Here is a 21,496-nt window from a genome sequence, read left to right on the forward strand (position 1 = left end):
GTCCCACGGCAACGGTGCCCGGTTGGGCCTCTGTCCTGCTGCTGATCTGTGTTTGAGCCTGTGTCTTCGGGGGGGGATGGAGGGTGCTGGGGGTGCTGCAGGGGGGCTGGCGGTGCTGTGGGAGACTGCAGGGGGCTGGAGGGGCTGTGGGGACTGTGGGGGGCCAGGGGAGCTGCGAGGGGCTGGGGGTGCTACGAGGGGACTGTGAGGTGCTTGGGGGGCTGCAGGGGGGCTTGGGGTGTTGCAGGGGATGGAGGGACTGGGGGGCTGCAGGGTGCTGGGGTGCTGGGGGTGCTGCAGGGGGGCTGGAGGGGCTGTGGGGACTGTGGGGTGCTGTGGGGGCTGGGGGTGCTGCAGGGTGCTGGGGGTGCTGCAGGGGTGCTGGGGGGACTGCAGGGAGCTGGGGGTGCTGCAGGGGGCTGGGGGGACTGCAGAGGCCTGGGGGGCCGCAGGGGCTGGGATTCAGCTCTCGCCCCCGTTTATGGCCCAGCCCCAGCTGCGGGACTGCCAAGCCTCCGAGGGCCGGCTCCCCGCCCCCGGGGAAGAGACCCGGCAGGAAGGTGCCAAATCTGGTGAAATCTGGCTGCTTCCGGGGCATGGGGTCGGGGGTGGGGTGGGGGCCCTCAACGTCCGGGCCTGGCTCTCAGCTCTAGGTGGGGCTACCTCCGGAAGCAGGAATGGGGCCAGTGGCTTCAGCCCCTGGGATGCTTGGCCTCTTGGACGCAGCGTCTGCCCAGCCCTCCTGGCCGAGTCCCCAGCAGCTGTCCACACCCGGGGCGCACGCGGCCGAGGCAGGGGCCCAGCCGCTCTTCCGGGAACCCTGTGCTGTCTCCGCTCTGATCGGAGCCGAGGCCCGGCTCCAGGTGCGCCTGCCAGGTACCCGTTACCTGTGACTGAGAAACGACAGTCCCAGCTTGGGCTGCCGTCCGCAGAGGATGGACGCGAACAGCGCGGCTGGCCAGCCCTCCCCTGCGTGGGCCCCGCCAGCCGTCTCCCACCGGGGCCCCCCTCCGTTAACCGGGCCCCGTTGTCCCCCTTGCAGACGGCTGGCCCGGCCCAGGGGCCTCAGGGAGGTCTGTAACCGCCTTCTGGCTCGGCCGCGCTGCTGCGGGGTGTGGACGCGCCGAGCCAGGCCTCTGCGGAGATTCGGGCAGGTCGGGGACCTGCGTGGACGTTGGCGGGGCTCCTCGCCGTGTGTCGGGCCTCTGGGCCTCCTGGCTTCTCTGTGAGCTACTGTCCCTCTCCCACTTTATAGATGAGGAAACTGAGGCCCTGATCACAGGAGCTGGGGTTCCCAGGTCCTGAAGCACGTGTTCTTGCAGGTGCAGCGTCCCCACCCGCGGCGGGGCCCTGTCCGGTTTCACTGGGTTTCATAACCGGCTTCTCTGTTTACTGCCTATTGTTCCAATTTGCAAAATCCAGGGCTGGAGGGCGGGTGCTCCCAGGGGGACCCAGAGCGCAGACCAGCCAGGGAGCAAGCAAGCTGCGGAGAGGCTTCCCGGGAGTGGCCGGCTGCCCGCGGCACCAAGGACAACAGGGGAGGACAGGGGGTGTCGCCCCGGCGGCAAGGCCTCGCGCCGTGTCTGGGGGTGGAGGGTGGGGGGAGCCCCGAAGACCCGAGGACAAGCCCTGGGAGAGCCAGGGCGCGGGGTGGTGGGGGGGCGGTCCCTGCCGCGGGGCACGGGTGTGCAGGGCCCTCGCTGGCAGGTACGTGGGCGGGAGCTGGGGTGCAGGCGGGTGTCTGAGTCCCGGGACGGGGACTAGGACACAGGCTCTCCTGCCACGTGGCCAGCCTGCCTCGCACGTCAGAGACTGGGCCCGGCCCTGGGTGCCCGTGGAGGCCCCGGGAACGGCCGCCCGGGTCTGCCTCCTGCTCGGTGCCCACGGCCTGGGGCTCCTGGTGACCTGCCCTTGTCCTGGGCACTCGCGGCGACTTGCTCTCCCAAGCTCCTGGGCTCCTGGCCCCCAGGCTTGGCCTGGGCTTCCCCGGTCTAGGGACTGCATCAGCCCGCCGTCTGGAAACGTCGCCGCAGCCCCTGCCCCGGCCGGAGGCCCCGCGGGACCCCTTGTACGGGAGCCTGAGCCAGGCCTCCTCCAGCTGAGTGGCCCTGAGCAGCCCGAGCCGGCGACGGAGGATCCCTGGGTCGGCCGCCCGTCCTGGCCGTGGGGACCGTCCCGCCTGTTTCCCGGGGGCTGCGGGGAGACTCCGCCTCAGACGCCTGCCCCGTCCTCCCCCGGAGCGCGGGACCCAGGGCTGAGCAGCGTGCTGCGCTGCTGGGGCCGTGTCTCCCCCAGAGGCCGGGGCCTGGACCGTCTGAATCCGAGGGCCCCCCGTTTACAGGTGGGGGCCCTGTGGGCTCTGGGTGGGGCTGCACAGCCCGCGCTCGTGGCGACGGACGTGGGGGACGCATCCGGAGTCAGTGGCAGCGGCGGGCCGAGCCCTCGGGCCTCCTCCTTCTTACCTACGGGTCTTCAGCACCCGAATCCCCCTGCTGCCTTGAGGGCCTGCCTCCTCTTCCAGGCAGGCAGTGGCCGAGGCCCCGCTGCCCCCTCCCTGTGGCGACAGTCGCTGCCCCGTGCAGGCTGCGGCTCCCGGGCGGGCGGGGCTCTGCTCCGGGTCTCCAGCACTGAGCCCCGGGCTCTCGGGCTAGACCGTCCCCTGGGGCAGGGACCCTCGAGTTCTCTCCGGGGCGGGGATGACGATGGCATTTCCTCCTCCCACTTGCTTGTATTTTCCCAACAGTCTAATGAGCAGCCATCCCTTTAAGTCTATTTTTAATGGAATTATTTCTTTTTAAAAAGAGAAACGCCAACACCAGCGCCAGGGGACGCATTCTCGGGGCGGTTCCGAGCCCCTCTGGGCGGTTTCGTCTTCTCCTCGGGGTGAGCGTGTCGAGGTGGGAGCCACATGCCCGCACGATTTGCCCCGTAAGCGTTCAGGGCTCTGAGAATGTTCTGGTCACCCATGGGCGGGGGGGGGGTGCTCGCGCCCGGTGACCGTCCCTGGGCGCCCGCTCCAGCCTCGGGCAGCCACTGCCATTGAAACTCCCCCGTTGTCCCTTTCAGGGAAACTGCAGGCGCAGGCTGGCATCTTCCCTCCTGACTTTCTAAGGATGCATGTGGGGTGGGAGCCGTCCTGGGTCCTGGGTTCTGGGACCGTCGGCTTTCTGCGCTCAGAGGCCCGGGTGCCTCCTGGGGACCCACCGGGTGCCGGGCCCAGTCCGCCCTCGCCTGTCCCCATCCCCGTCCCTGTCCTGCACCGAGCCCTCGCCGCTCCTCCCTGTGCTTCAGGGACCACCCTCCACCTACATTTGGCTGCGTCTCCGCGAGGAATACCGACAGGAGCGGGACATGGGTGGCACCGTCCTCAAAGTCGGGGAGCTGCCCTGCTCTCCAGGAGGGAAACTGGTTTATGTTACATCAAGGGCCTGGGGAGGTGCAGGGTTCTCGGTCCTCTGAGTCCCCGGAGAGGGAAGGGCTCCAAGCGCAGGCTCCGTGGGCCCCTGGGACGCCCCACAGGCCCCGGGATAAAGTTCAGGCCCTCGCGGGGCGCACGGGCCCCTGTGACTCCTGCCACCCGCTCACCCCTTCTCCCCGGCTTCAGGCTGGGCCCGTCCTCCTTCCTGTTGTTTGGCCTCCGCCTGCGCCGTCCCCCTCAGCCGCCCTCCTCCTTGTCCCTTGGGGCCCAGGTCATAAGTCCTTTTAATCATGAAGCCTTATAATCCCTACGGTCCCCATCGCCTCCTCTGTGCGTCCCCTCGGCTCTTCATCTGACCCCACGGACCCCGTAGGCGGCAGGAAGTTGTGGGTGGTGCGGGGCGAGCTGCAGTGTGGGCAGCAGAGGCCGGGCAGGCGGCCGCAGCTTGGGGAATGGGGGCAGGAGCGCCCATGTGCCCGGTTGCAGGCCAGGCCCTTTGCGTCGACGCCGATTTAGTCCTCGGCAGCGACTGCCACGCGGTGGACGGTGCCCGGGGAGGCTGAGGCCTAAAGGCCTTTCACCCGCAGCGGAGGCCGGGGCGGCCCCAGGTCCCCAGCTCCCCACTGTGCATCCGTCGTTGCACTAGGCTGTTGGGAGACAGGCCGGGGAGACAACTGGGAGACAGCGAGGGTGGAGCAGGGCGGGGGTGGACGGGGAAAGGCCTCTGGGAGCCGGAGTGTACTTGTCCCAACACGATGGCGGTGGCGGGTGCCTCTAGTGGGACAGTGGGCGGCGGGGTCGGAGGGGGCCCAGGGGTGCGGAGAGACCTGAGACCTTCTCTACCCCTGGGGAGCCGATAGCTGAGACCTGGGGCTGGAAAAAGACACGCAGCCCCGAAGGAACCCGAAAAACAAGCAAACCCAGAGCCAGCAGCGCCCACTACAGGGGCCAGCTCGGTGTTCAGGGCGAGAGGGGAGCCCCGAAGCCTCAGCTGAGGGGGGCGGATCCCGTAGGCTGCTCCGGGGGCCAGAGGGCTTGAGGGCAGCAGCGGTGGGCACTGGGCGCTGCGGTAGGTCCGCCCCAGCCCGTCCCCTCCCGTCCCCTCCCCTCCCACCCTCCCGGAGGGGCGGTCCCGGCACCGGGCCTTTATAGGGCGCGGCGGGCGTCGTCGTCCCCAGTCGGTGACCATGGCCCCGCACCGCCCGGCGCCCCCGCTGCTGTGCGCGCTGCTCCTGGCCCTGTGCGCCCCGCCGCCCACCGTTCCCACCGTTCGCGCGGCCACCGTGTCGCGGGGGGCGGCCCCGGGGCGGGTGCCCGTGGCGCGGGTGAGTGCGGGGCCGGGGGGCGCCCGGAGTAACTCTCTATTGTAAGTTCTTGCAGATACAGCGCTAGGAAAGGGGAGTAAATCAGGTGTAGGATGGAAAAACTGTTTTGTTGCTTTGTAAGTATCTCGGGCTGCGGCCGTGGGGCCTCGGGGCCTGGCCTCTCCCCCAGGCGCCCCGCCTGCCCGGCCCCCGCCGCCCGGGGTCGCTGCCCGCTGCCCGCTGCCCCTCCCTCTGCTGTCGCCCTCTCGTGTCGACTCCCCTTTCCGCCGACTGCCCCTCGCGCGGCCCCGCCGCGGTGCTTGTGGGCCTGACGGTCATTCCTCTCCCTCCCGAGTGCCCGCCCGGCCGGCTCTCCTCCCCTGCCCGCTTCCCCTCCCCGGTGGCCCCGAGCCTGCCCCCTGCCCCCGCCCCCGGGGCTAACCGTCCGCTCCGCCCCACCTCCCGCATGCCTGCCTCTCCCTCCCCTGCCGCCTCCTCGCCTCCTCTCAACAGGCTCCTGCAGACCCTGCCTGCGGCTGCTCCACCTTTTCCAAGAAACAGACTCGGGGTGGGATGTGGGGGGCGGGCAGGGGGAGGAGGCGACAGCGCAGGAGGCCACTTGGGCTCAGTCAGCTCGCCCCGTCTTGGGAGTGTGACTGTGACGGGGACGTGGATGGACGCGGGGAACCTCCCAAAGAGCAAAAGCAAGCGGGCTGAGTGCCCTCGGGCCAGTCCCCTCCTGCGTGGGCCCCGCGTCCCCATCTGCCGCGGGCGGTTGGGTCCTGAGCTCTCCGAGGACCCCTCTGGTTCTGAGAGCTGCTGTGGAGGCCGGAAGGGACCCCTGAAGCCCCGGGGACCCCGGAGCTGCCTTCGCCATGTGAGGGGTCTCCCCAGGGTTGCAGAGCTCCCGCTCCTGGAGCTCGCGGCTGTTCCTCCTATGCCCTCACCCCGCTGTCCCATCCGATTGGCACTGGGAGGGGGGTGACGTGGAGCCTTCGTCCGTCCACCACCTGTGAGCTGACGGGCAGGGTTGGGGGCCTACGCCCGCCCGGCCCCGCGTGCCGGCCCCGCTCGCCCACGGAGACGTCGCGTCAGGGGCTCAAGTGAGCCCTCCTGGGGCTGGAAACCGCCCTCCCTCGCGCCCTGGGGTCTCGGCTCTGAGGCGCCGGCCCTCAGGCCCCGCCGGTCTCTTGCAGCCCAGCAGCATGGTGGTGGAGCACCCCGAGTTCCTCAAGGCGGGGAAGGAGCCGGGCCTGCAGGTGTGGCGCGTGGAGAAGTTCGACCTGGTGCCTGTGCCCCCCAATCTCTATGGGGACTTCTTCACGGGCGACGCCTACGTCATCCTGAAGACGGTGCAGTTGAGGAACGGGAACCTGCAGTATGACCTCCACTACTGGCTGGGTGAGGCCCCTGCGGGGTCGGGGTCCCCCCAGGCGAGGCCCCGCGGTGCTCCGTGCAGGGGACCTGTGCTGGCGCCACCCGGGGTGTTAGGGTGAGGCAGGTCGCCTGGTGCTCAGCCAGGACCCCTCATCCCACAGTCACCCCGCATCCCGCCCCCTCCCCACGTCTCCGGCCCTGGTCCGCGGGGGGCCGCCCCCGGGAGCCTTGCTCACCTGCCCTGACGCTCCGCAGGCAAGGAGTGCAGCCAGGACGAGAGCGGGGCCGCTGCCATCTTCACGGTGCAGCTGGACGACTACCTGAACGGCCGGGCCGTGCAGCACCGTGAGGTCCAGGGCTTCGAGTCGGCCACCTTCCTGGGCTACTTCAAGTCCGGCCTCAAGTACAAGGTGGGTCCCGGCGTCAGGCACGGGTGCACCGGGCTCGCTCCAGGCTCTCTCGGGGCCGCAGCTCGGCTTTGGAGGGGCCCAGCCCTGGGTTTGGATCCTGGCCCGTCCTCGCTGCGCGACCTGGGGCAAACCACACTCCTTCTCTGAGCTTCTGATTTACCTCAGAACGGAGAGAAGACAGTGCGTCCAGCCTCAGGATTGTCTCCCTCGCCCGGCAGCAAGGGGTGGGCCGCAGGGGGGGGGGTGGGGGGGTGGAGGGGTGGGGAAACTGAGCCCGGGCTTCCCCAGGGCCCGTCCCGTCCCGTTCCCACGGCCCTGCCAACAGAAGGCCCCGGGCCGGTGTGGGCACGGGCACCCTTGACCACATTCCTCATCGTGTCGTTAGAGTCTCCCTTGAACTTGGACTCTGGGGAGTCTCGGCCAACCCGGAGCCCCCCCCACACCCCGCAGCCCAATGGGGCCGAGCAAAGCCAGCCAGGAGCCCCCGGAGGCCCTGTGGGTCAAGCCAGCGTCCTGGGCGCTGGAGCACCTCCCTCTGCGCTCGGTCACGGGAGAGCCTGCCCTGCACCCAGGCAGGGTGCGGGGAGGGGTAGCTGGCAGACGCTTGCCCCGGGCTTGCCCCCGGCAGGACTCAGGGAAGGCTGTAGGCTAAGGAGGGGGTCACAAGCCCTGACGGTCAGATGGGCCTGAACGTCAGAGTCCAAAAATCTCATTTGAAGGGAAGGAGGGAAACTGAGGCACAGCAAGGTCAAGCACCTGGCCCAGGGTCACACAGCAAGTCACCCAGAGCCAGGAATCGGCTCCCGGCATCCCAGTGCTCTTCCCACTACACTGGCCGGCCTCAGGAGGGGTGAGGCCCCGGCTGTGCGGTTGCTGTGCCGTGTGGCCGTAGGGGGTCATGGTCCCACCCGGGGCCTTGGGGTCCTTTGTGCGACAGGGTGGAGTGGGGTCTGCTCAGGGGCACACGGGATCAGATAATGGGAAAGCCCTCGGAGGTGGTGATGGTGAAGGTGGGGTGCGTTCTGGGCACAGGGGTGCGGCCGGGCTGGTTGCACTGAGGCTCCCCGGTGCCCCCCACAGCTGCTTCTGCCCAGCCGCCCGGTGCCACCCTCTCCCTCTAGAGGCCTTGTACCTGAGAGCTGGGAGGGAGGGACCCAGGCCCCAGAGCTGCGGAGGGACCAGGCGCTTGCAGCTTTTAGAGCTGGAAGTGGAAAGAGCACTTGACGAGGAGTCCGCGGGGAGGGGGACGGTGGAGGTTCAGGACCCAACGCTCCCCCCCAAGTGCTGTGCGGCTTGGGGCCTCGGGCTCCCGAATGTTCGTCGCCCCCGTAAGGGGGGGGGGCGGGGGGGCGGGCCTGGCCCCGCCCGGCTCCCGGGGGCGTCTCAGGTCTCCCCGGGCTCTGGTCCCAGTGCCGACGGGGCCCAGGAATCCGCGTGGGTAGCAAGCCTCCTCTGCCCTGCGTGCTGTTCCCAGGATGTTCTTGGACCACACTCGGAGGAATGCTCCCCGGAGTGGGTTCCCAGCCCAACCCTGCCTTTGGGACTTCAGCCCCGAACGGCCCAGGCTCCTCCTGGGGGAAACGGGGGCCCAGAGCCAGCCCCGTCTTCTGCCTTCTGCAAGCCTTCCAGCTGCCCCCGCACTTGGCAGGCCCAGGGTTCTCGGCCTGGCGCCCTCATCAATTATAGATCCCCAAGGAGCAGAGCTTGTGACGCAGGACGTGTTCCTGCTCCTCGGCTGAGGCTGCTCGGGTGTGAGAAGGGCGGGGAGGGGACAGACAGAGCCCCAGGAGGGGACAGACGGAGCCCCGGGAGGGGACGGAGCCCTGGGAAGGGGATGGAGCACCAGGAGGGGCTGTCGCGGGGCAGGCCCCTCTCACTCCAGCCCCAGATCCCCCAAGTACTGCACTTGCCGGCATCTGTCCATCTGTCCTCCTTCTCCCCGTCCGCCTCTCAGCACCCGGAGAACCCCTGTGCTGGGTTGGTTGAAACCCTTGGTTCCAGCAGAATCTGGGCTGAGCTGAGTCAGAAGAGCCCCTGACCCGGGCATCACCTGGGCCCCTCCCAGCCCCCTCCCAAGGCTTAGATAAGGAACCTGGGCTTCAGGGCGTGCCCCGACCAGTGCAGTTTTCTTTGTTTTAGAAACAGCTCAACATTTTTATTTTTTTTATTTTTATTTATTTTTTTAACATTTTTAAAAATGCAAATCTTTCTAGCTTTTTTTTTCTTTGACTCCAAGAGTAATACAAGCTTTTTGTAAAGTGTCAAACGTAGAGAAATACAGGTTTTATTTTTCTTTAAATTTTTTTAGAAGAAAAAAGAACTTTTTTTCTTTTCTTTTTTTTATTTTTAAAAAAGAAAATTTTATTTATTTATTCATGAGACACAGAGAGGGGCAGAGACCCAGGCAGAGGGAGAAGCAGGTTCCCTGCGGGGAGCCTGACTCGGGACTTGATTCCGGGACCCCAGAATAGGTCGTGCCCTGGGCTGAAGGTGGCACTAGACCCCTGCGCCCCCCGGGCTGCCCTATATATCATCACTTTAATTTGAAAAGTGACTTTTAAGACCATTTATCCTTGCAAAAAAAAAAAAAAAGACCATTTATCCTATTCAATTTTGTTCAAATAATGTGAGTCCAGTGTCTGCCCACCTAACGATTAAGACCATAGAAAGCAACAGCCAATTCTAAGGATTACAGTGAAAATTTCCACGTCCTGCATTTTTGGAGACCCACTAATGTCTTCCAAGAGCTTGCTCTTTCCCCGTTGGCGTTCTCGAGTCTAATTTCCTAGACTGGCAAGTTAACTAAACAGGAGGTTTGTGTCCACAACCATGAGCTATCAAGCATTCCTTTACCTTATAAATTCACAGAGAATTAATTTGTTGAAACTGACATTTGTGACATAACTTTAAAAAATCTACAATTTTTTCCTACATTTTCTTACAGAAAATGTCTTTTTATTTATTTTTTATTTTTTTATTTATTTTAATTTATTTTTTAAATGTTTCTTTTTAAATAACAAACGGCACGCTTGAGCAAGTGAGATAGTTTAGAAATGTCTAAGAGTTAGGAGTTCAAGGCCTTTCTTCCTCCACGTTCCATTTTCTCGTCTGAGGAGTTCGTGGAAGTGGTTGGTTTGTCCTTCCAGCACCTTCTGCAGAAGCTGTTCGGATCTGCCGTCTGCTTACCTCTGGCCGGGTGAAGGGCCTCAGAATTGGGAGTTCCTGGGGGCGACGGGCAAGGCCGGGCCCCTGGTTCGGCCACCACCTCGCCGGGACCCTGGGCTCAGGCTTTCACCTCTTTGTACCTCAGTTTTCCAGTCTGTGAAGTGGGGTAATGGGAGTCCCTACCCTAGGGGCTTGTTAGGACCAGGCCGCCTGTCCAGGCAGGTGCCCCGCCGAGCACGGCTCACCAGGTGGCAGCCCTGTGGTCCTGCCCAGGCAGCGCCCCCACGGGAGGGGTGATGCGGGTGGAGGCTCTGCCACCCGGAGCCTGGTGCTCGGGGGAGCCGGCGGGGCACTGCCCTCCCCGTGGGAGAAACGCTGCTGCCCCGGGCGGTGCAGGGCCGGGCCTGGGTCGGCGCCTCGTCAGCCTGCCCATGAGCTCCTCTGGGGACCCAGGTTGGCGGGTGCGGGAGCGGACCCCGTCCCTCCTGCGCTCCAATGGCAGCACCACCCCGACTGGCCGGAGCGCGGGGAGGCCCTCCTGGGCCGGGAGATGGGGGGAGCGGGACCCCCTCCCGATGCTGCCCTCCTGGGCTGGGAGATAAGGGGGTGCGGGGGGATCATGGCCCCTTCCTCACCGGGACCAGTGCTTTCGTGCCGCCTACTGTGTGCAGACGTGGCAAGAGCGGGATATAAGGTCGCACCCTCAGCCCCTTGACCTCGTGGCCTCTGTGCCGCGGACTCGCTTGGCTCCACCAGGCTCTGCAACGTGAGGCGGTGGCGAGGGGCCTGGACGGGGCGGCCGGTCCCCGCTCCTGGAGCCGACCGGCCTCGGCCCCCTGGGCAAGGAGCCGCCGGACGGTCACCAGCGTCCTTGGGCCTCGGTTCACCACGGGTAAGGTGCCGGCCCTGCAGGGACCTGGTCGTCGCGGGCCTGTCGCAGTCACACGGGGCCTGGGGCTGCAGTGGGGAGGCCAGCCTGCGGTCCCCTGTCCTGGGACCCGGCCACCGCAGACGGGGGCAGAGCAGGGATTTGTGTCCCCACTTCAGAGAGGGGGGCCTGAGGCCAGAGACTGGATCCCCCCCCACAGTCACCCGGTGCTGGGCCGGCACCGCGGCTGCCCCTGAAGGCCCGGCGGGTGGGACCCGGCAGGGAAGGTGGCTAGGCTGGGCCGCGTCCTGGGGGCCCTGGAGGACGGGGGGTCTTGGGATTCGCATCTCTCAACCTGGCTTGCAGAGCACCCGAGCACACACAGGGTGGCTTCGCGGAGCACACGGGCAGGTGTGCTGGGAGGCTGCTTGCTGCGGACACGGCGCCCGCGGCCCGTGGGGCCTTCCCGGGGCTGCACCGGTCACCGCGGCTCGGTCACGCTCAGGGAGCCTCTGGGATCGCGGGCCCCGCCCTGCACGTAACTCGGAGGACAGAGCTCCTCAGAGCTCCCTGGCGCCTGCTGGTTTTGAGAAACGGGCGTCTGTAGCTCTTGGGTTCGGGGAGGCCCCGGGGCCGTTAGCGGAGTGGGAGGCTCAGCGGAGGCAAGTAGAACCCGCGGGCACGGAATCTGCTGGAAGGCCGCGCCCACAGGCCAGGGTTTTCTTCACCTCCCGCCCCCAACCCCGGCTGCACTGACCTGTGTCCTTGCCCCACCAGAAAGGAGGCGTGGCGTCGGGATTCAAGCACGTGGTCCCCAATGAAGTCGTGGTGCAGAGACTCTTCCAGGTCAAGGGGCGGCGCGTGGTCCGAGCCACCGAGGTGCCCGTGTCCTGGGACAGCTTCAACAACGGCGACTGCTTCATCCTGGACCTGGGCAACGTGAGTCCTGGCCCGGCCGGGCCTGCCCCGGAGGTGGACGTGCCGTGTGGACCCGCGCGCAGACGTGGGCTGGCCAGGGCACAGCAGGCCCCCGTGGGCACACGCCCTGTGCCTGTTGGACGCGGCCGCGGAGGCCGGGGTGCAGGGCCCGCGTGCGGAACCTCCTCCCTGTCGGCGCAGGCGTCACATGCACGTGCACCCGGGCTTCACCTGGCGTGAGGTCCCAGCACCTCTGTTTGCGTGCCCGGCTCGTGCGTCTGTTCACAGGGTCGCTCACTTACACACACGGGCAGGCGTGAGAGCCATTGGCTCTTGCCGCAGACGCGCGCCTGCCCATGGAGGCCTGGGTGTGCCGTCCGAGGGCCTGCGCCCACGTGTGTCGCACGTGGTGCCCCCGTGTCTGAACCACACACGCGGCATCGTTGTCTCCGTCCGCAGACTCTGGCCGGTGTGCAGCTCCTGAGATCTGCCGCTTGGCGCGTCCTCGTGGTCCCCCACCCGGCTCGCGTGCCGGGCGATCTGGGCCGCTGGGCCCCGCTGGCCTGTGCTTCTGGGTTGAGGGCCGCGCGGACGAGATTCCGCTTTGAGGCGGGGGCAGGTGGGCCCTAAGCACTCGCGGGCTGGCGGCGCCGAGGCTCACGGCCCCACCACGGGCCACCACGGGCCACCACGGGAGCCGGCGGTCCTGTGCGCGCGGCCCATCCGGGCGGACCCGGGGGGGCTCCCCACCGCGCCCCTGGCCGCGCCGCCTGACGTCGGGCCCGTCTCACAGAACATCTACCAGTGGTGCGGCTCCAACAGCAACCGATACGAGAAGCTGAAGGCCACGCAGGTGTCCAAGGGCATCCGGGACAACGAGCGCAGCGGCCGTGCGCAGGTGCACGTGTCGGAGGAGGGCGCCGAGCCCGAGGCGATGCTCCAGGTACCGCGTCTGGGCTGCGGGCTGCGGGGAGGGCCCGGCGTCGTCCGCGTCGGTCAGGCAGCTGGGAGGGGACTTCGTCTCCCACTAGGCTGGAGCTCCTGGGGGGCAGAGCTTCCCGGCGGCTCCCGGAGTCCCCGGAGGGGGCTGGGCCCGGGCCTGGTGAGCCCCAGCCTCCAGCTGGAGGGGCCCGGTGCTCCCGGGGAGCGGAGAGGGACCTGGTGCTGGAGCCAGGGCAGAAGGGGCAACTGGCCCAACGTCCCCTCCCCTCTTCTGATCAATCCTAAGGTTGGACGGTCTGGGAGGCGTTGCCAGCCGTTGTGCTTTGGGGACATATCAGTAGAGGCAGAGCTCACCAAGGAGAGGAGGAGCCATGAGCTCCGCTGCCTGCCCTTGGCTCCTGCTCGTCTGGGGGTCGGGTTGAGCAGAGGGCGCCACGGGGGCGGGCGGGACCCCAGCCGGGCCTGGAGGGGCAGGCGCTGGGGCTGGGGCGTGAAAACAGGCTGTGAAATCACAGCGACCCGGGGGCAGACGCTCTCTTGGCCTCCTCACGGCTGCGCACACAAGTCGTTCAGCCAAGTGCACCGCAGAGTCCGCCCCTGAGGGGATGGTGGGAGCTGGCCCCCCCCCCCCCGCCCCGCGACGGCGCGAGCGTCATGGCGTGTGCTGGGACGCGTGGGTCCCAGAGGCCCGGGAGGAAGGGGTAGTGTCTGTGGGGGTCCCGGAGGCAGCGGAGCAGGGGACCTGCGGGGCTGGAGGGGCCCCGGGAGGGGCGCTCGGGAGCCAGGCGCTCCCCGGGCTTCACGGCCACCCGTCCTGCCGCCCGTCGTCTCTCGTAGGTGCTGGGCCCCAAGCCGGCTCTGCCTGCGGGCGCGGAGGACACAGCCAAGGAGGACGCGGCCAACCGCAAGCTGGCCAAGCTCTACAAGGTGGGTGGCGGCCGCTCCGCTCCCTGGTGTGGGGTCAGGACAGGGGGCGGGGACCCGGTCCCCCAGCTGCACCGCCCAGGGCCCTGAGCACCCTGAGCCACCACCCTCGGGCCGGGGCCTCGGTTCGCACGTCTCTGCCAGACGCCCGTCTGCTTCCGTCCCCGTCCTGCCCAAGAGTCAGGAAATTCGACCACCTGTGAGCATGTGCGTCGTGCTCACCTGTGCGGCTTGGGCAGCACATATTCTTGCTCCGGGTCTCAGTTTCCTCATCTGTAAAGTGGGGAGTGGGACAGTGGGGCCCACTTTGCAGGATTTCTAGGGGCCCACAGAGAAAACCGATGGAAAATGTTTTAGGAAAGTACTTGGGGAAATGCTACAGAAACGGGAGGGGGGGCGTGTAGAGTTACTTCATTTATAGTTTATTTCCTGTGATTTTTTAAAAAGAGTATTTATTTGTGAGAGATGCAGAGAGAGAGGCAGAGACGCAGGCCGAGGGAGGAGCAGGCTCCGTGCAGGGAGCCTGACGGGGGACTCGATCCCGGGACCCCGGGGTCACGCCCTGGGCCCACGGCAGATGCTCACCCGCTGAGCCCCGCCCCCCCCAGGCGCCCCTGTTTCTTGTGATTTTTAAAACTCAGGCTGAGCTTGAGCTAAGGAGCGCTGGTGGCTGAGCACCGGGTGAAAGGCCGGCCGAGCCCGTGATGTTCACGTCGCGCCCTCGGCTTGTTTGTGGTGAAATAACAACGAGATGGGGTCCAGGTTCTCATCGCCTCCGATGAAGAACCACATGAATTTTTATCCCGATTATGAAGAAGTGTACGCTCATTGAAAAAAACAGTGAGCAATAGTCCAGAACGTAAAAAAAATCGAGTCAACGCAGTTTCACTCGTTTAAGATAACAAGTGCTGTTTTTGAAATGATTTCATTGTAAAAGTCCCAAAACACAATTTTTTTAACAAAACAATTTTTTTAAAACACAATTTTTTTTACAAAACACAATTTTCTTTTTTTACAAAACAATATTTTTTAAAACACAATTTTTTTACAAGCCAATTTTTTTATAAAGCACATTTTTTTTACAAAACACAATTTTTATTTTATTATTATTTTTTAATTTATTATTATTATTATTTTTTTTACAAAACACAATTTTTAAAGACGTCGGCCCCTCCCGCACCTGGTTGAAGGGTTACCATGGTTACACGGCTATCGTTTCACTGAAAGAAGATCCAGATTTCATCCTTCTTTATCTGATGACACACTTTTCCGTCTCTGTTTGATATAAACGGACCCAGATTGTTCGAGCTTCTTTGTGACCTTCTTTTTCCCTCTCAGCTTCCCCGGGAATGTCTTTCTCCGGGAGATGTAGGCGGCCCTTGGTAGTCGCCCCGTCGTAGCCTCTCCCGTGAGCTGATGGTGAGGGGCGTTAGGCTGTGTTCTCCTTTTCTGATCACAAACAGTCCGTCTTCGTGCACTTGAGCTGAGGATGGCTTTCGAGCAAGTTCCCAGACGTGGATTTTGGGGTCAGAGCCTGATTTAGGAAGTTGGTGATTGGAAATACCGGTTCCGGAGTCCGATTGCCCGGCCTCGGATCCCAGGCCTGGCTTTCTGGCTGTGCAGTGACCTACACCAATCTGTGCCCTGATTTTTTTGCAAAAAAAAAAAAAAAGGAGGTAGTAATGGAGCAGTGACAGGGCTGGGGCAGGGGGAGAGGAGCTCTCCCATGACAGACATCATTAAATTGGACAAATAATTGCTCAGAACAGGCCTGGCGCACGGTGCGGGGGACTCCGGGAGGGGAGCTCCGCTACCTGCGCCCCGACGCCGTGTCGGGCCGTGTCCGGGGGCTCCCAGAGTACCCGGGGCCTTGTCAGCGCTCGCTCTTGCCGAGGGTTTGCATTACAAGTGTAATTTGTAATTTCGTGAAAGGTTTTCATTTTGGAATGATTTTAAGGGTCACAGAAAACACGGGCGAAGGTAGCCCAGGGGTCCCACGTGCCGGCTTCTCCTCAGCGTCTCGCCACAGGCAGACATTGGTCGAAACTAAGAAATGAGGGCCGGTTCGATGCTGCCGCTCAGCGGCTTTATTTGGGGTCCCCCCGTTTCTCAGCCTGGATCGCGGCCCGGGGTAGCTGGCTGCACCTGCGCGCCCGCGCCCTCGCCCCTTGCCTTCCTGCGGCAGTTCCCGCGTTACACGCGCATGCGGGTCGTGGATGTGGTCACGGCAAAGCAGGGAAGGGGAGAGGGGCCTGCGGGTGCCCCGGCTGTTGCCCTACCGCCGTCACCTACCGTTGGGGTGATGGTGGGGCCGCGGGCCGACCAGCTTGGGGAGCTGCCTCTGCACTCACGCCCTGCGCCCCCGCCCCTCGTCCCCTCAGGTCTCCAACGGCGCTGGAACCATGTCCGTCTCCCTCGTGGCTGATGAGAACCCCTTCGCCCAGGGGGCCTTGAGGTCAGAGGACTGCTTCATCCTGGACCATGGCAGAGACGGGAAAATCTTCGTCTGGAAAGGTAGGGGGGCAGGGGAGGGGTTTCCCAGCAGCCCCAGGACCTTGTGGGGAGCTCCTGCACCCTCGGGGGCCTGCCGGGCTCCTGAACTGAAACCAAGTCTTGCTCTGAAGCCCTGGTGTTGCGATTGGCTCACTTTGCGATCTGGGCACTTGGCCTCCCCGTCTAGGCCTCAGGTTTGCCATTTGGGCTAAACCCAGTTTCAAGCACGTTCAAGCACCCGTTCTCTCGGGCTAATTGGCATCATGTAAAAAACTGTGGTCTAATACGTTTACGGGCAACACTGCGTGTGACAGGCTTGCCTGCAGGACTTCTAAGAGCCTTTAACTTGCTCCTACACGTTGGGGCTTTTCTCAAAGGTGATCTGGCTTGTGTTTGGGAAGCACCTCTTGAGGTTGAGGTTGGGGCAAACTGCAGGGGTGAGGAGGGGGCCCAGGGCGTGGGGTCTGCGGGTCACGCTCGCCCCTGCTGCACGGCCCTGGTCCAGTCACTCGCCTCTGAGACCCTGGTTTCCCCCTCGCCGATGGGATGATGGCCTAGGGACCCTCGGCGCGAGGGGTCAGCATGGGGATGACATGGAGTCCGGCGCGGCGCGGCCCAGAGCCCGGGGGACTCCCAGCTGGGCCCTGAGCCAGGCCTGGGCCACCCCCAGTGACCGCAGCGCCCCCCGCAGGCAGGCAGGCCAACACGGAGGAGAGGAGGGCCGCCCTCAGCACGGCCTCGGACTTCATCACCCGGATGGACTACCCCAAGCACACCCAGGTGCGTCTCGGCGGGGCTGGGCCGGGGGGTGGGGGGCCCAGGATCTCTGCCCGGCGGCGCCCCATCCTCAGGGCTCCTGCCCCCCCACCCGCAGGTGTCCGTGCTTCCCGAGGGCGGCGAGACCCCGCTGTTCAAGCAGTTCTTCAAGAACTGGCGGGACCCCGACCAGACGGACGGCCCGGGCCTTGGCTACCTGTCCAGCCACATCGCCCACGTGGAGCGCGTGCCCTTCGACGCCGCCACCCTGCACACGTCCACGGCCATGGCGGCGCAGCACGGCATGGATGACGACGGCCGAGGCCAGAAACAGGTGCGGGGCCGCTGGTGTGCGGGACTGTGCCGCCACCTGCCGCCTGGGGGTGGGTGGCCACGGTTTTGGGGGGCGGGCTTCTTTCGCTGTAGGTAATTTTTGCAGCCAACGTGCCCAGGCGCCTGCGGTTTCCAGGGCCCGGCCAGTGTGTCGCCTCAGCTGCCGACAGGGCAGCTGCTCGGACTGTGTGCACGATTGGAGCCCAGTGCCCAGGTCACGGGAGCAGAGAAAAGGCGAAGGGGCAGGGTGGTTCGGGGAGTCTTCACAGGGGTGAGGACCGTTGGGTTGGGCTTCAGAGGACGAGTAGAGGTTTGCTGCCAGCAGTGGGTGTTCCAGGCCGGAAGCGTCCCAAGAGCCAGGGGTGACCGCGTCCTCAAGGAAGGGCATTGAATCCCGTGTCCAAGGCCAGGGACTCGATCCTGTAAACCAGTGGGTGCAAGTGAGGGTTTTTCCTTTTTCTGGCTTTGAAAGCAGAGATGCAACAGGCTCCGTTCTGTGCTTTCGAAACGTGCCGTGAAAACGGATGAGAGGCAGCAACCCCAGGGGGAGGCGAGAAGGCCCCCGGCCCCCAGGAAGGTCGCGGTGCAGGGGGTTCCGAGGTGTTTATGAAGCAGAGTCTGCCTCACGCAAAAACCCCGTTTCCCTTCTACGGGGTAGAGACCGCGAGGCGTTCATTTTTCGTGTGTGGTGTCGTCGTCGTGCATTCACCTCGTCAGTGGGGGAAGGATGAAAATGTTGGGGTTAGGGCAGGTGGAAGGGCTCGGGCAGCCCCGCGCCTCTCTGAGCCCCCGTGTCCTCACCTGGAGAGGGGGTCAATCCCACTCACCCAGAATTCAAGGCCCCGAGACCTGGGCGGGGGGAGGCGTCTCCGCAGCACCAGCAGGTGGCGCCCCAGGACCTCGTGACCGGGGACCGTGTCTTGCCTGGTCGGCCTGAGGCTGGGGATGGCCGATGGCCCTGCTCGGGGTGATCTGTAAAGCTGGGGAACTCGCCAGTGATGCAGATAACCCGATTATTAGTAATCGGCCCGACATCAATGCTGGTGATGAGCGCGGCTGCCCCCGTGCAGCTGTTGCCGAGCTGGGTCCTGCGTTGCGCTCGCTTCGGCACCGTCTGTGCGGCCTGCGTGTGTGCTGAGTGCTCCCACGGGGCGCGGGCCGGGAGGGGGTCGTGGGGGCCGCAGCAGGAGCCCGGGCCTGAGTCCTAGGCCGGCCTATGGTTTCCCGCAGCTGCCTTGGGGTGGGGGTGCCGCTCCCCGCTGAGCCCTGCTCCCCCCCCCCCCCCCCCCCCCCGCCACCCCGCAGATCTGGAGAATCGAAGGCTCCAGCAAAGTGCCGGTGGACCCCTCCACGTACGGGCAGTTCTACGGCGGCGACAGTTACATCATCCTGTACAACTACCGGCACGGCAGCCGCCAGGGCCAGATCATCTACACCTGGTGAGGGCGCGGCCCCACGTTCCCCGGCTGGGGGGTGGGGGCTACGGGGCATGCAGGGGAGCTGCTGGGGGGCTGCGGGGGCTGCGGGGGAGCTGCTGGGGGGCTGCAGGAGACGTTGGGGACGTTGGGGGCTGTGAGGGAGGCTGCGGGGGCCACGGGGGAGCTGCAGGGGGCTGGGGGGTCTGCGGCGGCTGCAGCCTGCGGGGCTCCTATCCGCAGGGCAGCACCTCTGTGCTGTTTCTTTTCTAAAAGATGTTATTTATTCGTGAGACCCAGAGAGGCAGGGACCCAGGCCGAGGGAGAAGCAGGCTCCCTGCAGGAGCCCGAGGCGGGACTCAATCCCGGGACCCGGGGTCACGCCCTGTGCCGAGGGCAGGTGCCCCACCGTGGAGCCCCCCGAGCGGCCCCACTCGTAGTATTTCTTGAAAGAACCTTTAGCTGACCTTTCGGAAGTTCAACAGTCCGATGTCGAGAGCCGCGCGACTGGGGAGAAACCGTGTCCCGCCCGGCCCCATGCTGAGCGCTGTGCGTGCAGGCCTCGTCCCGCCGCGTGTTTTCTAATCAACCATTATCCTGATTCCATCAACGTGGACCGGGCGCTCCCGGCTCCGGAATCCGGACAGAGCAGCAGCCGTGGGCCACGGGGCGCCTGCCCGGATCCTGCGTCTCCCTCGGCTCGTGTCAGCATCTGTCTCCCACGGATGAGTAAATAAGGCCTTAAAAACAAGAAAAGAAGGGCGTCTGTTGAGGCGTCTCGTCCCATCCGCCTCCGGCCCGCCCCCCACCCCACGGCCCCGCGAGTCACTGCTTCTGTCACTTTTATGAACGTGGCCCAGGGCCCCACCAGCGCCTGCGCCCGGCCGCGCCCTCGGAGGCGGCCCCTGGGCCTGTTGTGCAGCTCGTGCTCCCTGCGGCTCCGCCTACGCCAGGCCCGGGCGGCTTCCTCGTTCTTTTTCTTCTTCTTCGGCCGCATAACCGGGAGCCGCGCTGCCGCCGTGAACAGATTCCCTCTGGGGCCTTCTTGGGTTCGCTCCAGGCTGCTGCTCCCACGAGCATCCTGTGATCAGTGACCTTTAGGCAAATACCAGTTTGAACGCGCAAGAAACGTCTGTGGGGCGCGTTCCCAGAAGCAGGCTTGCTGGGTCGCCCCGTGTCCGTGGCCGGGCCCCGTGGCGCCCTCACTCCCAAGGCAGGCGCCAGTGTCCCCGCGGCCTCCCTGGTGACTGTGGTGGCTGCTTATCCGCTCCTCCCTATCAAAGTGCCGCCGGGGCTTTCGAGCTCCTATTTCTCGATATGATCTCAGAACTTATGAATGATGCCTGGATTTCTTCCCCCTGAAGCTATTGGTTTTGAAATGACCCGAGGCTTCCTGAGAAGTTGCAGAAATGGCGGTTTCCACCCGTGACCCACGTCCCGGTCTGTGCTCATCTTCCCTACGCCGAGAACGGCCGCCCGGGCAGGAACCTGACCCTGGACGTGCTGCCGTTGGCCAATCCTCAGACCCCGCTGTGGTTTCACCACCTGCCCCGCTCACATCCTTTTCTGGCCTAGGGTCTAACCTGGGAGCCTACCTGCCCCTTAGCACGTCACCTTAGTGACGAATCCCCGCGTCCTCACCTGTGAGGCTCCCCAGTCTCTTCTACAACCTCGGTGCCTAAGAGGACTGCCAGTGGGTTATTCTGTAGGATGTCTCCCCATTTGGCAACCTCAGGCTTTTTTTTTTTTAAGATTTTATTTATTTATTCATGAGAGACACAGAGAGAGGCAGAGACCCAGGCAGAGGGAGAAGCAGGCTCCATGCAGGGAGCCCGACACGGGACTTGATCCCGGGACCCCGGGGTCACGCCCTGAGCTGAAGGCAGACGCTCAGCCCCTGAGGCCCCCTCGCGTCCCTAAAAACAGTTTTTAAAAGTTCCCTGTTTTTGTTTTTGACTCGGTAGTACATACACATAGTATGAAATTCAGAAGAAGGCGTATTTTAAGAACAGTAGATGCGTCAGCTCACTGACGCGCCAGATTTTGTTTGCTTCCGTGGATAACCCGCGTCAGTGACGGGACATTTGGCCCCAACAGAAGAGGCCCCTGCACGTGTCCCATCCCGGGGCAGCCACCGTGGCTCCTCTGGTGGACGTGTGCACAGACTGCCCAGGGCTTCCCGGGAGGCCAGGTCCTGAGTCTGTCCCGCGCGCCCCTCTCTGGCTTGCGTGTCCCCCGTGCGGAAGCCCCGGCCGCCACGGTCCCGTCGGGGTTCTGCGCGGACCTGGGTGCCGAGTGTCGCTTCTTCCTGCAGGCAGGGCGCCCAGTCCACGCAGGATGAGGTCGCCGCGTCCGCCATCCTGACCGCCCAGCTGGATGAGGAGCTCGGAGGGTCCCCTGTGCAGGTGAGGCCAGCTTGGTGCCCCCCGGGCCGCAGCCTGCCCCTCGTCCGTCCGGACACTCCTCCACCTGACTGTCCCTCCGCCCGGGCCTCGAGCTCCCAAGGGCCCGGCCCTGAGCTCACGTGGTGGACAGTCTGGGGAGGAGGAAGATGTTCAGCAGACGTTGGGGCAGACACACGTGTGCTCATGGTGCAAAGCATTTAGAGCCACGTCTGGCCCACAGTAGGCGCCTAGGCATGTGTGTCAAGTGCAAGGACACGGGACAGCGGGTGGTCCCGGGGGGACTGGGTTAGACGAGGACCTGCTTGCGAAGGGCTTTTCTGCTGCGACCCAACGGGACGGTGGGAGCCGGGCGGGCACACGCCAGGTGGAGGGAAGAGTACGTGCAAAGGCCCCGAGGTGGGAGGGGGTGCTGAGCAGTGGGACGAGGGACCGGGTGTGTGAGGGCAGCCCGGAGAGGGGCTCAGAGGGGCCGGGGCCCTGGGAGCCGCGGCAGGGACCTTGACCTGAAGGGGTCTACGGCTGTGCACAGGCGGCCTCTCCGCGTCCAGGAGGCTCTATTCCCAGCACTCGGCCGGCGTCCGTGCCCCGGGCTGACGTCACCATTCTGGAGGAATGTCCCCGAACAGTCCGTGTGTTTCTATTTAAGGGAATATTTGCAAACATGGGTTTGCTTGGTTCCTGGACAGGACTCAGGGTCAGCAGGCGGGTCCTTGCAGAGGGGGAGCGGCCGGGGTGCTGGCCCTGCTTTCCCAGGGCACCCGCCCGGCT

At 64.9% G+C, this 21,496-nt stretch overlaps 2 protein-coding genes across 6 annotated transcripts in view; both read left to right on the top strand.

Moving 5' to 3' along the window:
* GSN (gelsolin) overlaps positions 1 to 21,496 on the top strand; it is a 41,387-nt gene that overhangs the window by 16,992 nt on the left and 2,899 nt on the right. For 2 of the 5 annotated variants that reach the window (XM_072842597.1, XM_072842598.1), the window contains exons 3-12: positions 5,919 to 6,123; positions 6,355 to 6,509; positions 11,320 to 11,481; positions 12,254 to 12,403; positions 13,240 to 13,329; positions 15,708 to 15,840; positions 16,511 to 16,599; positions 16,694 to 16,909; positions 18,214 to 18,347; positions 20,638 to 20,728. In XM_072842597.1, coding sequence (XP_072698698.1) covers positions 5,928 to 6,123; positions 6,355 to 6,509; positions 11,320 to 11,481; positions 12,254 to 12,403; positions 13,240 to 13,329; positions 15,708 to 15,840; positions 16,511 to 16,599; positions 16,694 to 16,909; positions 18,214 to 18,347; positions 20,638 to 20,728 — 1,416 coding nt within the window. In that variant the 5' untranslated portion in view covers positions 5,919 to 5,927. Of the gene's footprint in view, positions 1 to 4,587; positions 4,744 to 4,796; positions 4,860 to 5,376; positions 5,600 to 5,918; positions 6,124 to 6,354; positions 6,510 to 11,319; positions 11,482 to 12,253; positions 12,404 to 13,239; positions 13,330 to 15,707; positions 15,841 to 16,510; positions 16,600 to 16,693; positions 16,910 to 18,213; positions 18,348 to 20,637; positions 20,729 to 21,496 lie in introns of those variants that run through there. The other 3 variants (XM_072842595.1, XM_072842596.1, XM_072842594.1) reach the window with 3 other exon arrangements.
* Positions 482 to 4,487, top strand: LOC140641067 (uncharacterized). Its single transcript, XM_072840352.1, has 7 exons — positions 482 to 560; positions 727 to 863; positions 933 to 973; positions 1,043 to 1,154; positions 1,283 to 2,341; positions 2,803 to 2,928; positions 3,067 to 4,487. Exons 1-7 carry the CDS (start codon positions 482 to 484, stop codon positions 3,109 to 3,111), a joined length of 1,599 nt encoding a protein of 532 aa, XP_072696453.1. The 3' UTR covers positions 3,112 to 4,487.

The sequence above is a fragment of the Canis lupus genome, chromosome 10, assembly GCF_048164855.1.
Source record: "Canis lupus baileyi chromosome 10, mCanLup2.hap1, whole genome shotgun sequence".
In the NCBI taxonomy this organism is placed as follows: Eukaryota; Metazoa; Chordata; class Mammalia; order Carnivora; family Canidae; genus Canis; species Canis lupus.